The sequence below is a fragment of the Phycodurus eques genome, chromosome 1 (genome assembly GCF_024500275.1).
Source record: "Phycodurus eques isolate BA_2022a chromosome 1, UOR_Pequ_1.1, whole genome shotgun sequence".
Taxonomy (NCBI): domain Eukaryota; kingdom Metazoa; phylum Chordata; class Actinopteri; order Syngnathiformes; family Syngnathidae; genus Phycodurus; species Phycodurus eques.
Window position 1 is genome coordinate 6,208,784 of NC_084525.1, and position 16,188 is coordinate 6,224,971.

At 42.5% G+C, this 16,188-nt stretch overlaps 1 protein-coding gene across 1 annotated transcript in view; it reads left to right on the forward strand.

Moving 5' to 3' along the window:
* LOC133401451 (membrane-associated guanylate kinase, WW and PDZ domain-containing protein 1) overlaps positions 1 to 16,188 on the forward strand; it is a 75,405-nt gene that overhangs the window by 34,464 nt on the left and 24,753 nt on the right. Inside the window, 6 exon segments of the mRNA XM_061674469.1 lie at positions 6,738 to 6,823; positions 6,825 to 6,858; positions 8,431 to 8,604; positions 11,499 to 11,661; positions 12,770 to 12,834; positions 14,473 to 14,634. Of these exon segments, the coding sequence (XP_061530453.1) occupies positions 6,738 to 6,823; positions 6,825 to 6,858; positions 8,431 to 8,604; positions 11,499 to 11,661; positions 12,770 to 12,834; positions 14,473 to 14,634 (684 nt within the window).

Genomic DNA, 16,188 nt, shown 5'->3' on the forward strand with positions numbered 1-16,188 from the left:
TTTTCCCCGGGTACTCCGGTTTCCTCCCACATTCCAAAAACATGCATTGGTAGGTTAATTGAAGACTCTAAATTGCCCGTAGGTGTGAACGTGAGTGCGAATGGTTGTTTGTTTACATGTGCGCTGTGATTGGCTGGCGACCAGTTCAGGGTATACCCCGCCTCTCGCCCAAAGATACCTGGGATCGGCTCCAGCACGCCCGCGACCCTAGTGAGGCTAAGCGGTACGGAAAACGAATGAAGAATTTCAAGTTTTGCTGCATTTTTTTGCTTGAATTCAATGGCAATTGTGCTGCTCCTTTTGTTGTGCCCACCTAGGCCACCTGGAGGCAATATAATACAGTCATACAGACCCAAACGGATAAGAATCACCATTACTCTCACAGTTCCAGTTCCAGATGTTTTCACAAACCAATACTATTGGTCAGTCCCCACATGGTTATTTTATTGTTACAAATTATTAATCAATATAAAGTTCTGAAATATTATGGTTTTGGAGATGCAAGGTTTCTGCCCGACACCAGCAATATGCCTTTAAGTAAGCATTGTGATATTGTCTGTCTATGTTGGTTGTTCCACAATATTTGTTCAAATATCCGTTGCTTAAAGGGATATAACACTGTGATGCTATCTGTTAGCTTGTCACTGGCTTTTTCCATTATGTGTTAGGATTAAGCTAGCAGGGTGCAGCCCTATGGGGGGCACAAGCCAGTGCAAACTGTAAGCCGGTCCCAAGCCCGGATAAATGCAGAGGGTTGCGTCAGGAAGGGCATCCGGCTTAAAACTTTGCCAAACAAATATGAGTGTTCATCCAAAGAACTCCATACCGGATCGGTCGTGGCCCGGCTTAACAACGTCTGCCACTGCCGCTACTGTGGGTCGAAGTCGAAGAAGAAGAAGAGGTGGAAAGCGGGTTCTTCGGCAGAAAGAGAAGAGGAAAGCACAGAGCCTAGAACTGAATGTGGGGACTTTGAATGTTGGGACTATGACAGGAAAATGTCGGGAGTTGGTTGACATGATGATTAGGAGAAAGGTTGATATATTGTGTGTCCAGGAGACCAGGTGGAAAGGCAGTAAGGCGAGAAGTTTAGGGGCAGAGTTTAAATTATTTTACCATGCTGTAGATGGGAAGAGAAATGGAGTCTGGGCTATTTTAAAAGAAGAGTTGGCTAAGAATGTCTTGGAGGTGAAAAGAGTATCAGATCGAGTGATGAGGCTGAAACTTGAAATTGAGGTTGTTATGTGTAACGTGATTAGTGGCTATGGTAGGATGTGAGGTAGGATGTGACCTCGAGGTGAAAGAGAAATTCTGGAAGGAGCTAGACGATGTAGTTCTGAGCATCCCAGACAGAGAGAGAGTCGTGATTGGTGCAGATTGTAATGGACATGTTTGTGAAGGAAATAGGGGTGATGAAGAAGTGATGGGTAAGTACGGCATCCAGGAAAGGAACTTGGAGGGACAGATGGTGGTAGACTTTGCAAAAAGGATGCAAATGGCTGTAGTGGACACATTTTTCCAGAAGAGGCACGAACATAGGGTGACCTACAAGAGCGGAGGTAGAAGCACGCAGGTGGATTACATCTTGTGCAGACGATGTCATCTGAAGGAGGTTAGCGACTGTAAGGTAGTGGTAGGGGAGAGTGTGGCATGACAGCATAGGATGGTGGTATGTAAGATGACTCTGGTGGTGGGGAGGAAGATTAGGAAGACAAACGCAGAGCAGAGAACTATGTGGTGGAAGCTGAGACAGGACGAGTGTTGTGCAGCTTTTCGGGAAGAGGTGATACAGGCTCTCGGTGGACGGGAGGAGCTTCCAGAAGACTGAACCACTGCAGCCGAGGTGATCAGAGAGGCAGGCAGTACTTGGTGTATCTTCTGGCAGGAAAGGAGAGAAGGAGACTTGGTGGTGGAACCTCACAGTACAGGAAATCATACAAGGAAAAAGGTTAGCTAAGAAGAAGTGGGACACTGAGAGGACCGAGGCGAGGCGAAAGGAATACATTGAGATGTGACACAGGGCAAAGGTAGAGGTGGCAAAGGCCAAACGAGAGGCATATGATGACACGTATGCCAGGTTGGACACTAAAGAAGGAGAAAAGGATCTATACAGGCTGGCCAGACAGAGGGATAGAAATGGGAAGGATGTGCAGCAGGTTAGGGTGATTAAGGATAGAGATGGAAATATGTTGACTGGTGCCAGTAGTGTGCTAGATAGATGGAAAGAATACTTCGAGGAGTTGATGAAATAGGAAAATGAGAGAGAAGGGAGAGTAGAAGAGCCAAGTGGAAATGATTAGTAAGGGGGAAGTTAGAAAGGAATTAAAGAGGATGAAAAATGGAAAGGCAGTTGGTCCTGATGACATTCCTGTGGAGGTATGGAAGCATCTAGGAGAGGTGCCTGTGGAGTTTTTGACCAGCTTGTTCAATAGAATTCTAGCGTGTGAGAAGATGCCTGAGGAATGGAGGAAAAGTGTGCTGGTGCCCATTTTTAAGAACAAGGTTGATGTGCAGAGCTGTGGGAACTATAGAGGAATAAAGTTGATGAGCCACACAATGAAGTTATGGGAAAGAGTAGTGGAGGCTAGCACTAAGGACACAAGTGATTATTTACGAACAACAGTAAGGTTTCATGCCTAGAAAGAGTACCACAGATGCAATATTTGCCTTGAGGGTGTTGATGGAAAAGTACAGAGAAGGTCTGAAGGAGCTACATTGTGTCTTTGTAGATCTAGAGAAAGCCTATGACAGAGTACCCAGAGAGGAACTGTGGTACTGCATGCGGAAGTCTGGAGTGGCAGAGAAGTATGTTAGAATAATACAGGACATGTACGAGGGCAGCAGAACAGCGGTGAGGTGTGCTGTAGGTGTGACAGACGAATTTAAGGTGGCGGTGGGACTGCATCAGGGATCAGCCCTGAGCCCCTTCCGGTTTGCAGTGGTGATGGATAGGCTGACAGATGAGGTTAGACTGGAATCCCCGTGGACCATGATGTTTGCAGATGACATTGTGATCTGCAGTAAAAGGAGGGAGCAGGTGGAAGAACAGTTAGAAAGATGGAGGCATGCACTGGAAAGCAGAGGAATGAAGATTAGCCAAAGTAAGACAGAAAAAAATTTGCATGAATGAGAGGGGTGATGGGGGAAGAGTGAGGCTACAGGGAGAAGAGATAGCAAGGGCGGAGGACTTGAAATACTTGGGGTCAACCGTCCAGACCAATGGTGAGTGTGGTCAGGAAGTTAAGAAACGGGTACAGGAAGGTGTCAGGTGAAGGAAGGTGTCAGGGGTGTTATGTGACAGAAGAGTCTCTGCTAGGATGAAGGGCAAAGTGGTGAGGCCAGCCATGATGTACGGATTAGAGGCAGTGGCACTGAAGAGACAACAGGAAGCAGAGCTGGAGATGGCGGAAATGAAGATGTTGAGGTTCGCTCTCGGAGTGACCAGGTTGGATAGGATTAGAAATGAGCTCATCAGAGGGACAGCCGAGGTTCGATGTTTTGGAGACAAAGTTAGAGAGAGCAGACTTCGATGGTTTGGACACGTCCAGAGGAGAAACAGTGAGTATATTGGTAGAAGGATGATGAGGATGGAGCTGCCAGGCAAGAGAGCTCGAGGAAGACCAAAGAGAAGGTGGATGGGTGTCGTGAGGGAAGACACGAGGGCAGTTGGTGTTCGAGAGGAGGATGCAGGCGATAGGCTTACATGGAAAAGGATGACGCGCTGTGGCGACCACTAAAGGGACAAGCCCAAAGGAAAAGAAGAAGATTAAGCTAGCAGGGGACAAAGTTGTTTAGTTGTTGTAAAAACATAATTTCTCTCCTTTTCCAAGTCAAAGCAAAAAAATCGTCCAAATGATGGCTTGTGTCTCAAATCAGGTCGCTTGTATCTCAAAGCACCACTGTACTTGCCTTGACTGTCTGTGGCCTAATATGCTTATATGGATGGATGTAGACGTAATGTCTCGGGTCCACAGCGCAACAGAATGCCAGTGAGCCTCCTTTGTTGTCATTTTGCGTCTGCGACCTCATAGCAGCCTCCTGAATGTTTGCTTCCACACCACAGCAAATTGAACAGTGCTCTCATCCAATTCCGAAGCAAAGTCATCGTTTTAAGGCACTCGGCGCCTCACCTCCCCACTATAAAAGACTTCTAATTACAGTCAGAGATACGAATCATTAGCATTTGCTAATTTTCCTATGCTGGCTCTGTTGTCATGAGAGAGAAGGGAGATAGAGCGTATGTGGCCTTTTCAACCGTGGCGCTCATCGTTAGCGGTTTGCGTGCAAGGATCTTGACGGACAGCTTTGTCTGACGGTTGATACAGACTTTTTGTGTAATTACCTCGTCAATCTCTATCTCAATCCTGTCCCCAAGGATCAGCAAGAAGCATCCACAGGGACAGTCAAGGGACAGAGACGATGTCAATAATCTGTCCTGAAAGCCTTCCCATAGCCCCGTCGGCACTGACATGCCATATATATCTCTTCGGAGGGTGCATAGATAATGAGTCCCAGACTTGCGCCATATCAGCTGGAGACGTCGCGTTTGTCCGGAGGGGAAGAGCAGAATTACTCACGTCAGATGTCATCATGGGGATTTGATGCAGGATTTTAACCCTTATCTACGACACGGGTCAAACTGGTTCAAATTTGACATTTGACATTGATTGAGCATTATTCATCAATGTATTAATACCAGGCAAGTTATTCATACAATTAAAAAAAAACAAAAAACAAAAACATCTGTAGTTCATACAGTAATTTCATGAATTCAATCATCGTGAGAAACATACTATGCGTGCAAAAAAGAAGAAAAAAAAAGAAAATCAACATTACGTACAGGTTGCTTTGCTTATTATTTGGTGGGCAGAGAAGTTTCAGGTGGATGTCACGTGCGACGAGGAGAAAACAACCTTGATACATTCTGTAAGCACAGGATGTGAGAAAAGACGGAATCTAAACATTATAATTAGCTACAGTATCAGCAGGTGGATCAGGAAGAGTGCTAATAAGCCCGGGGACAGGAGCAGACTGAGATAACGTATGCATTGTGTTGCACATTTCCTCAGACATCTTTCTCTCTTATCCCTCCTGATTTCAGGCTTCTCCTTGAGCAAGACCTCTGTTACGTGCTCGACTGAATGCGGCACAATAGTACAGAGCCCCTGACATGAAATGTTAAAAAAATAAATAAAATGTGGCTACAATACAGCTATTACGTGCACACAGAATGCTAATGTGTGCCCACAAAATAGGTATGAAATGCAAGCGAAAGACATAATTATGGGTATCATTCCCAGGAACAAGTTGGATGTCTGGGTAAGAAAATGGAGTGCACCTTTCCTCAAACGTGTCTTTCGTCAATGGTCTAGAATGCCATGCTTTTCAGAATGTCTTTGTAGCCCATCCCCAAAATTCAGTCATGCTATCTATAGTTATTTTCATTGTCTTCGGCCCTTTTGCAAATAACTTTTTGCAGTCAGAACTGGGAAATGATGTGCAACAGTTCTGGCTACCACACAAAAATAGCTACAGTAAGAGTGGTCAGATGGATGATGATCACAAAGGTTTATATGTGTGTGTCCAGTGCCTGTGTGTGTGTGTGTGTGTGTGTTGCCAAGTTCTCACTTCCTACATGTGTCATTGTACCGAGTCGAGCTGCTGCCAGGACAGCGGCGCATTAATCACTTTTATTGGCTGCCTGGGTGTTCGGCTCCAACATCACATGTGGTCCCCCAGGAGAATCGAACAGGTTCAGGGTGATTTTGTCTTGGGATACAAATGACTCTTCATGAGGTCAGATGAAGTGTAATATAGCAAGTGCGGATGCAAATGAAAAATATTTTTTTTTTGTTAAGCAGATTTGTACGACTGCCAAATTATAAAACTCCATTATGAACCGTTTGGTTTTGCTCCCTACCTCAGTGGCCCTTTAATGATACGGCGCTGTTGTTTCCTTGCTCTGTTTCAGGCCAAGGTCAATGCGAATCAATTATGATGACAGATCATCATCGGAGTGCTCCATCTTTGCAGTGGCAGTAGAAAGACTTTCACAGTGCCTCATTAATATTTATTCAATTCCTATTGATTTGGCCAGAAGCTGAAAGCCTCAGTAAATGAATTGCCTGCATCATTGTGAGCCTGAAAAGCACAAAACATTTTGTTTGTTGATGACTGTGCTCTCGAACTGGGACCTGTGACAACAACAAAGCACTGTGATTAAAAAAAAAAAAAAAAAAAAAAAAAAAAAGTCCATTTTGACTGTTTTTTTTTTTTTTTTTGCTTCACATTTGACTAGTTAAAATAATTACTAAGCCACGCAGACCGGACTTTGCGTAGGAAAAGGGCTTCTTCATTGAAGTTTTTACACCAGATACGGTCCATTTGTCAACCGCTAGATTGAAGGCTCTAAATTGCCCGTAGGTGTGAATGTGAGTGCGAATGTTTGCTTGTTTATATGTGCCCTGCGACTGGCTGGCGACCAGTTCAGGTTGTACCCCGCGTCTCGCAAAATGGATGGATGGATACTTTTAGCCTTTGTTGGTAACAAACATGTTCTTGGGACTATTTATAGCTTACTGAGTTGCTATTTAGCTTAAACAGTGACCTCAGTGACTTTGTGATGATTTATGACCCCAGATGAAAGCAAACGGCCTTGATTAATTGACATATCATCCACCTAAGAGCTTACAGCATTTCCAGCGTACCACTCCATATTTCATGTCGTCTTCCTTTCCCAGGTACGACCAGACCGCCTAGAGAGGGAGAGATCTCCGGGACAGACTATAACTTTGTCTCCGTTGAGGAGTTTTTTTCTCTGGAGGAAGTCAGGTGCGCTGCTGGAGAGTGGCAAATTTAAAGGTAGACTACAACTGCTTTATTACATTTGGGATGCATCGTGACTCACCCCTCAAACTGCTTTGCCTCAGCACTATACAACGAAAACATTTGATTATTTTACAGCAGTACGAACGCCGCCAAGACAGCAACGGCGAACCCGCGGTTGGCACCTCTGCTTAACAGTTCTAAGGTTCGGGATTTGCATCTCGGCACCGGCCTTCCTTTGTTAAGTTTGCAGTGCTCATGATGGTCAAGCGATCACGACGAGAGCTACCGTAGTACTGAATATACTCAGTCTGTGACAGCGGCGTATGTCGTGTTGTCGCTCGCCTTGGAAGGTTTTTAAAAGTAACAAGTTCATTTTTTAAAATGTAAGGGGTAGAAAGTACAGATATTTGTGTTAAAACGTAAGGAGTAAAAGAAAACGTCGCCGGAAAAATAAATACGCAAAGTATACATACCTGAAAAAGCAAAACAAAACAAATTTATTTATATAGCACGTTTCATACATGATTAAAAGCATTTAAAAACAAAGAAAAAAAACAGCAAAGAAAAATAAAAAATACAATAAAAAAACGTACAGTGCAAGAAATATCATTTAAAAGTGGAAATGCTCTAAAAGGCATGAGAAGAGTTTTTAAAGAGAGAGTTTTGAACCTGGATTTAAAAACATTGACACTTGGGGCTGACGTCACTCCTGTTGGCAACTTCTTCCATTTGCTTGCAGCATAACAGCCAAGTGCTGCTTCACCATGTTTGCGTTGGACTCTGTGCTCCACTATTTGACTTGAGTCTGTACATCTCAGAGCCCTGCTGAGTTCATAATACATTTGCATTTCTTTCATGTATTCAGGACCGAAACCATTTCGTAGGGATTTACTGCTCCGAAAGAAAGAAAAAAGATGCCAGATCATTCGTCTTATTGTTATGCTATAAAAGAGACATTGCATTACAAATGTCCATTGCTCGCTCAATCTGCAGACCTTTTAAAGTGTGCTGTGTCTGATTAAAATGGCTGCATGTATTAGCATCCATAATTTATGATACTTTAATGGGAGCAATGCGCTACGTGCGCCTCACATGTGAAATTGACAGACACATAGCTTCTGCTAAGACGTCGGGGCGAGCGGCTTCGTGGCACTTCATAACAGTCCGCCTAATGTTGAGATATTGCTTTTAAAGGTGACTTTTTCTTCAGAAGCGGAAACCGATTTCTAGAACTAACTGTACTGTACATAATATGGTCTCATAGGATATGTAATGTAATTCTTTACAGATATACTACGATGTTTTGCATCGTCATTTTAGCTCCTGCAGGTTTGAAGTAGAGGGAGGAGTAAGTCCCATTATGCCAGTCATACGTCTTAACCTTCAAGTTCTGGTTCAGTCCAAAGTTACTGTAGCAAAAATCAAGGCGAGTCCCGACTAAATTTCAAGCAAGTTAATGTCGTGGTGCTATAACCCTTTACGTAAGTTCCTCACCTCTAGTTTGTAGCTGCAAAAAAATGGATCACTATTGTCGTTTGTTTTCTGTGTATGCTGGCGACTCCCAGTCGCATCTCTTAAACCAAGAAGTCGCTCTGTTTGTCTCAGGGAATTACTACGGCACGCCTCGCCCCGTTCACATCAGCACCGACAGCCCCCCCATCACGTACCAGGAGCACCGCAAGCTCCTCAGAACCTTTCGCACGCGCAGCAAGTCGCTCAGCAACCTGGAGAAAGCTGTGGCCGAAGCAGAGCACGGTGACGATGACCTGGGCCTCCCGGGCAAGTATCGCCGAGGCGTGTCTACTATCCAAAGCACTGACCTACATGTACAACCTAAATTGTAATAGCGATGCCTTTATAAGCCTTAAGGCAATGGATATCTGAAGACAAACAGAGTACGGACACATGTAGACAAACAATACTCACAGGCGTACAGTCAATTCTTTATATTCTGCTCAAAACCACTCATGTTACAGGAGCTTATTGAGTCACTTACTGGACTGTAGTTGTGAGTCTTCTTCGATTGTGTCTTCGTGACTGTATTATGCTACCCCCTGGTGGCCAGGTCACGCACACCAGAAGTCGTAATGAATTTATTCACGAGGCCCAAACTTTGTTTAATTCATTACATTACGTTGAATTGTGTTATTAATGTATATTTGATTAAAAAATTTAACTGTTAAAAACACTGAGCAAAAATTGTTGTTGCTTGTTTTTGCGGAGGCTGGAACAGATTAATGGCATTTCCATTCATTTCAATAGGAAAGATGATTTGACCTACAAGTGCCTTGAGTTGCAAGTGTGCTAACAGAACAAATTCAGCTCGTTTGTCAAGGCACCATTGAATATTACTGTTTTTAGATGTTATCTTGAATTACTTTTCCCGCATCTGTGTTGAATATGATGTATTTCATTTATTTGTTTGTTTTTTTCTCATAAAGAAAATATGAATTGCCAACAGTTCCAGATGATGCATATTGATGCAGTTGCGTGCCGTTGTACCAAATGAACAACCTGCCACTTTTGCAAAGTGATACAGGGCCTGCTCAATTGTGCAGCACGACCCGTCGCAGTAGTTCCAGTGTGTGTTTTAAACGAATCAATCATTAGTGCGATTAGTATGCTCAAAACTCTCAGTGGGGTTGTGGCTTCATCGATTGGCGGACGAGTTCCACAGCAAGGTCAGGCTGCCCTTAGGGCAAGTAAGCATGGCGGGAACCAGATAAGTCCTGCACTTCCATAAAGGGGTGTAAGGGGAAATAAAATAAAATGGCATCTGAAAAGGAAGCAGATTGTGTAACGTCCGCCTGGCCACAGAATTTATTGCTGATTCTTAATTTTTCATTTTTATTGTACATTTGATGGCTTGCAGGTTGAGCCCTGCAAATCAGTGTAGAGTGGTGATGATCGTTTACCCTTTGTTGTTCCACCCATCCTAAGTGTTACGTTTTAGGCATGAAAAGAAAAAAAAAAAAAAAACTACTTTTCAAACTCCATTTTTTCAAGGAGTTGACATGTCCACCAGGCTGGGCCACATTTGAACTTTTAAATGATGAACTATGTTTGCAAGAATAGTATTTAAACGATGACCTCGTTTTTAAATCTCGCCTTACTAATTTGTTCACGCATTTGAACATCTTCCAATACTGTTAAATTTGCAGCGTTGCAAAGACAGAGAAACTCCCAAAAGAGAACACCTATTCAAAAGATGTTTTCTTCTACAGCTCTGGAAAAAAAAAAAGAAGAGACCACTGCAAGATTGAACAATTAATTAACAACAATTAAGCAAAAGAAAAACCAGAGAACTTAATAATCAAGTATAGACTGTTTGGCAAACGCAGCTTGCTGTTCTTGTGCCACAATAGTACAGTTGACGTGCAAACAATGACAATCACTTGTGTTTCTTTGCATCTCAAAGAAAAAAAAAATTTCAGAGCTGTATATGCACGAGTCTTGATGTCAGTTGCACATCATCCCGTCCTATATATTGCTATCCGCTGGTCAGCCTTTGAAATTTCCAAACCTCTCCTATTATTATCTATCCATCCATTTTCTGTACCGCTTCTCCTCACTAGGGTCGCGAGCGTGCTGGAGCCTATCCCAGCTATCTTCTGGCGAGAGGCGGGATACACCCTGAACTGGTCGCCAGCCAATCGCAGGCCACATAGAAACAAACAAACCTTTTGCGCTCACATTCACACCTACGGGCAATTTAGAGTCTTCAGTCAACCTACCACGCATGTTTTTGGGGTGTGGTAGGAAACCGGAGTAACCGGAGAAAACCCACGCAGGCACGGGGAGAACAGGCAAACTCCACATATAGTTCATATTATTACCAATACACAACAAATTGAGGGATAACTAGTTTTGAAATCAGAAGACAAGGATAACAGTTTCTTCAAGTATTGTTTAAGTTAGTGTAGAAGAAAGGTTTGGTAACAGAAAAATGCAATATCTCAACCTTATTGTTTATTATTAGGACAATTTGGAATTTGGGTACAGATTTGAGTAAAAATCAAGGAAGTTGACCAGCATGATTAGCCTTCGCGGGCCACATAAAATGATGTGGCGGGCCGCATCTGGCCCCCGGGCCTTGAGTTTGACACCTATGATGTAGACGGACAAAATAACAATATTCGCAGGTATATTTTCTTGACCGTATTGTACCGTCCCCTAGTGACCGAGGCATGCACACCAGAAGGAGTCGCAATGAATTAATCACAATGCACAAACTGTTTAATTCTTTGCGTTTCTATTGAATTATGCTATTACTATATCTTTTTTTGTGAAGTAAATATCAGAGAGTGTCATTTTCCTTATCAAGAATCACAATTCATATTTTTTGTTTTTTTTTATGGGTCGGTGGATCAGTGTCGACCTGCGTTTAACATCACTTAGATCCACCTTGAAGGATGTCTACAAGGACAATTAGGCAAAAAAAAAAAAAAAAAAAGATATGCTCCAATGTGTGGTACACATGCACGGTCACACACTCTGCCTCTTGAGATGGAGGTGGAAATCGACAGAAATGCTGACCTTGGGTCTTTTCACCCTCTGCAGAAAAACGCCAGCATCAGGTCTTTACTGTCCTGTTCAGCGTGGGCTGCGTGTGTTTAAAGACGTCACCTTTCCCCTCATTTTTTTTTTTCAAAAACCCATCACCCTTCCTACAGGTGGACATCGCTTACCTGGGGAGCACCGGGCATCAAACGGTGGGGTCGGTTGCGTCTTGGAAAACGGGTTTGTCGGCAACAGGGCCGTAGCCAGAGGGAGAGGTGTCATGGCAGATCATTGGGAGCAGGCCTTCAGCGACCCGGGCGAGTGTCACTACATAGAGTGAGTGCTTTAATTTCAATCGAAAGGATGTGCTCTTATCAGCTACAACCTGTCAGTCAGCTTTATTTTTGAGAATCAATACATACAGTATTGAGTAATGGTTTGAGATAAGAGAAACCCCACCCAAACCTTTTCCAGGTAAGGCGTCATTCAGCTGATTTTTTTATTTTTTTTGCTTTGACTCGTGAGCGCAAACTTGAGGAACAAGCGCTGCATGGTGGCAGCGAACTCGACTCTACTTACTTCATAATAAGCAGCAGTTTGGCAGTTAGCGAACGAATCTTCAAAAAAGAGGCTTTAGGTTTCTCAAGTTTAATTGTCAAACTCGACCTAAAACAAAGACAATTGCGCCTTGTGTGTTTAAAACAACCGCCTTAGCCTTAGGAAAGTCTGCTTAGCTTAATGCTAACAAACAATGCAAAATGGCAACAAAACAGAAAACAAACAGGGGAGCAACACATGAATACAGACAATATAACAATACTCACAGGCATATATCCTTTATCCTCTGTGAACAACTAATAATACCACAGTTACTGAGGTGTCTCCATGTATCCATATATCCATATATATATATATATATATATATATATATATATACTGTATATCATCCATCCATATATCCGTATATTATCACACCAGAAGAAGCAGCACAAGGTCCATTAAATTAAGGCAAAAATGTGGCCAAAACTCTTTAATAGCTCTACGTTGTACATAATTATGTAATTAATGTACGTTTATAATGTCTAATTATTGAAGAGCTCAACTTTTCTCATTAAAAATCACATTTTTTGTTGTTTTTTTTCGGGGAAGGCGAGAACGGATTAATGACATTTCCGTTCATGTCAATGGGAAAAGAGGATTTGAGCTACATCGTCGAAACGCGTATGTCAAGGCACGACTGTATAAATATCGTCATTTAGAAAAGTGGTGAAAATACCCCAAATTTTCCTGTATCTTTCTGGTCTCTCATTTTTTTCCAAAGCTGTATGTGACTTCAATGATGGCGTTTCGGACATGTTGTATATTCCTCCAGGCACACGTGTGTCTGCGTGCCGCCAATGTGATGATGCTTCTTTTCATTTGCTTTCCCCTTTGTCTCCAAAAGCCACAAGACGACCAGCTGGCAGAGTCCTCGCGCTCCGAGCAGGGAGTCGGTCTACCAAAATGAATGTGAGCCTCTTTGTGTCTTTCTTTCTTTGCCACTTTTGCATGTTATTATCGGGACACCGGTGGCACATGTCACCGCAGAGCAGCCTAAACGACGCTGCGTATTTGTCAAGTACGGAAATAACAGCCACAGCCAGCTGGTTGAAGTCAAATGAGATGGAATGAGATTTTGGCTGAACCGAGTGATTAAGGCCGAAAGCTCGGCCCTGATGGCACAGCGCCAGGCTCGTGCAGTGGCGCAGCCAGAGAATATTCAGTAGGGTGGGGTTTTTGCCCGTTCTTCCTTGGCGGCTTGTGGCTCTTCAGAAACGAAACGAAAATTTGCAACAAAAACACACACGAGGGGAGTGGCCATCGGGGCGGCGGAGTTTCCGTCGAGGAAACCCCTGGCCGCCCCCTGGCTCCGAGGCTGGTGGCAGGGTCAACACGTGCTGTACGTCATGTGACGGGCGACATTACCCCCCCCGTAAAGGTTTATACTGTAATTGCCTATAGATGCAACAAGATGGCAAAAGCACTTCATATGTCTAAAATGAAAGTCCGCACTTGAATATACTGGAGTTCCTTGGCACTAATATGGGAACAAAGCAATGTGGGTATTTGCGAATTCTGAACCATGAATATGCAGCATTTCACTCTACAGTGGTAGGAATGGGACAGACCGCGAATCGCAAAAATCTGCAAATAATGGACTCCAATTCTAGTTGCCTTGAACATTTTTATTTTATTTTTTTAAACTCCCAAAATTCCTGAATAAGTGTGCATAAACCACAAATGAGCATTTTCGGGCTTGGTTCCCCCGCAAAAAAAAAAAAAAAAGATAAAATGGAAAGAAAAATGATAAAAATGAATATAAAAGGGAAAAAAGATTATTATTCCATTCATAGGTGGGTGCTGAGCCACACGTACGAACAGTATGTGGGAGTCCGCTGTATACAAAATTGGGAACTTTCCATCGGAATTATGGGATTTGAGGGTAATTTAATGGAAACCTGCTATAGTCAAGTATGACTATAATTTTCTAGATCTACACAAAATATGTAGTTGTCCTTGCCCACATGCGATGGCATTACAGTACCTTAACTGCTCAATTATGTTTCCCTTCACGTGAGCTGTAGGTCACACACAAACCGAATTTTGGCTGGCAATGCAAAGAGGAAAAAAAAAAATTGGCCCAAGTGACTCCTAACTTGAAAAATGCAACGTACCAGTGCGCTTAGAAGGATCACGCTAAACTATATTTTCTTTCTTTCTCGAAGTTCTTTTAACTTTCCTCTCGGCCAAAGTTAGCTGGGATAGACTCCAGCTCAGCCGTGACCCTAATAAGGATAAGTGCTGTGGAAAATGGATGGATGGGTTCAGTTATGTGCATGTTAACTTAGTAAACTATTTTTGGGAAGTGCCATCTGGCGCACTTTGACTCTCTCTCTCTCTCCCTCACGCTTAAAACCTGTCAACAACCATTAAGTCGCACAAACGCAGAGAACTAAAACTGTTTTACTGCCCTTTTGCTCCGATGCATATCCCCTTAGCCATCCTTTGACTACTAACCCTTCGGACTTTTTTGTGATTGACTTCCCTGAGGAGGTAAACGTCCACGCTATCTCACGTTCCTGTTTGTGTCACTGTCTATCTTTCCAGGGTTCACAGAGTATCCAGAGGAGCTTCAGGGTTTTCTTGTGCGCACACATTTGATCAAGGGCTCCAGGGGCTTTGGCTTCAACATTGTTGGAGGCAGTAAGCCAAGAGAGTTCCTTCAGGTCTATAGTGTGACTTCAAGTGGACCCCCGGACCTCAAGACAGGTGACTATGTGCTCAGCAGCCACTTGATTAGGTACACCGGTGCAGAACTGCTTGGTATGTCACGGAAGGATGAAAGGTGAACGTTGGTGTGATGCAGTACAGATTTACTCTACCACCACCGTAATACAGTGCTACATTGATATATTGATTTTTTTTCTTTTCAAATTATTATTTTTTATTTTTTTTACCATGACCATGCTAAATTTGCTCGAATCTTGAGTGTTTTTAAATTTTAAACTTTCCCCATTGGAGAAAAAAAAATGGAAATGCCAGTAATCCATTCCAAGCCCCCCAAAAGACACCAATATTTCTGTAACATTTTTTTTTTAATTAAGAAATATAGCACTGTACAGTTTTGTACTATATAAAAACAAACAGTAATAACATTATAAAATAAAATGCAAAGAGACTGTTTTTCCTTAATTGCTACATTTTTATTTTTTTTACTTCACTTTGACTGAACCTCTCCACGTTTGTTTTTTTGCCGTTTTCGCTACACTTTTTCTGTCTTTTCATGGACAACGGTTCAAAAATTAGAAATTATTTTATTATTTATTTATTATTTTATTCTAGTAGTACTCGTACATATCGTACAAGTACTACTTCGCCAAGTGGACTACATGCACACATCGCTCGTTGTTTCTGTGATTTCAAGTTTTAATTCGACAGCCTTCATCCGCTTCTTTTTGTCAGTACTCAATTTCGTTTTACCCACGGTTAGAAAAAAAAAATTGAGACAAAAGAAGGAAAATGTAAGCACAAAACAAGACACGTTCACTTTCACTGCGAGGTAACCACGTGAACTGATAGTAGCCGGATGTTGTGAAGTTCACTGCTGCCATCTAGTGGCGTAACGCCTGAAGGTCACTTGTTAGTTCAATTCTTGTTTGCAACACGAAGCGAGAAAAAAAATGGCTTATTGTAACTCGAAGTTGGGGCACTCGTAATAAAAGGTACAACTATATTTAACGTAACTATCTGACAGTTTCCATCCAAACGAAGCATTATTATCTTGAAATCTAAGACTGCTACAGAGTTGTTTTGCAAGTGTAGCTAATGTTGTGCTTGAAAAACCATGTTGTTATTTTTTGGGGGCGACTTTGGGAGTCAAAGCACATTTATTCTACATTGGAAAAAATATCACAGCACACCACCAAACAAAAATGTCACTAAATGTATATATAGTTGTGTCGCCACTTAAGAGTGACTTGACTTGGAGAACGCTAGCTATGGTGGCAGCGAAGGTCACAATAAGCAGCAGTTTGGTAGCTAGTGAACAATTCTTTAAAAAAAAAAAAAGGCTTTCTTTAAGCTGTTGATTGCCACTCCCAGTTTACTGTAAAACTGTTATTATTGTGTATTTAACCAAAGCACAACATTTTATTATGAGAAACTGCTAGCTTAATGCTAACACACAAGGCAAAGTGCCATAGAAGAGCTAACAAAACTAGCATCGAAGTTGCGGTCATTTTGAACCTTTAAACAACTCACATTTTTTACACAAGTGGTAACAACACATGTAGACAGAGCATACCACAATACTGAAGCATATAT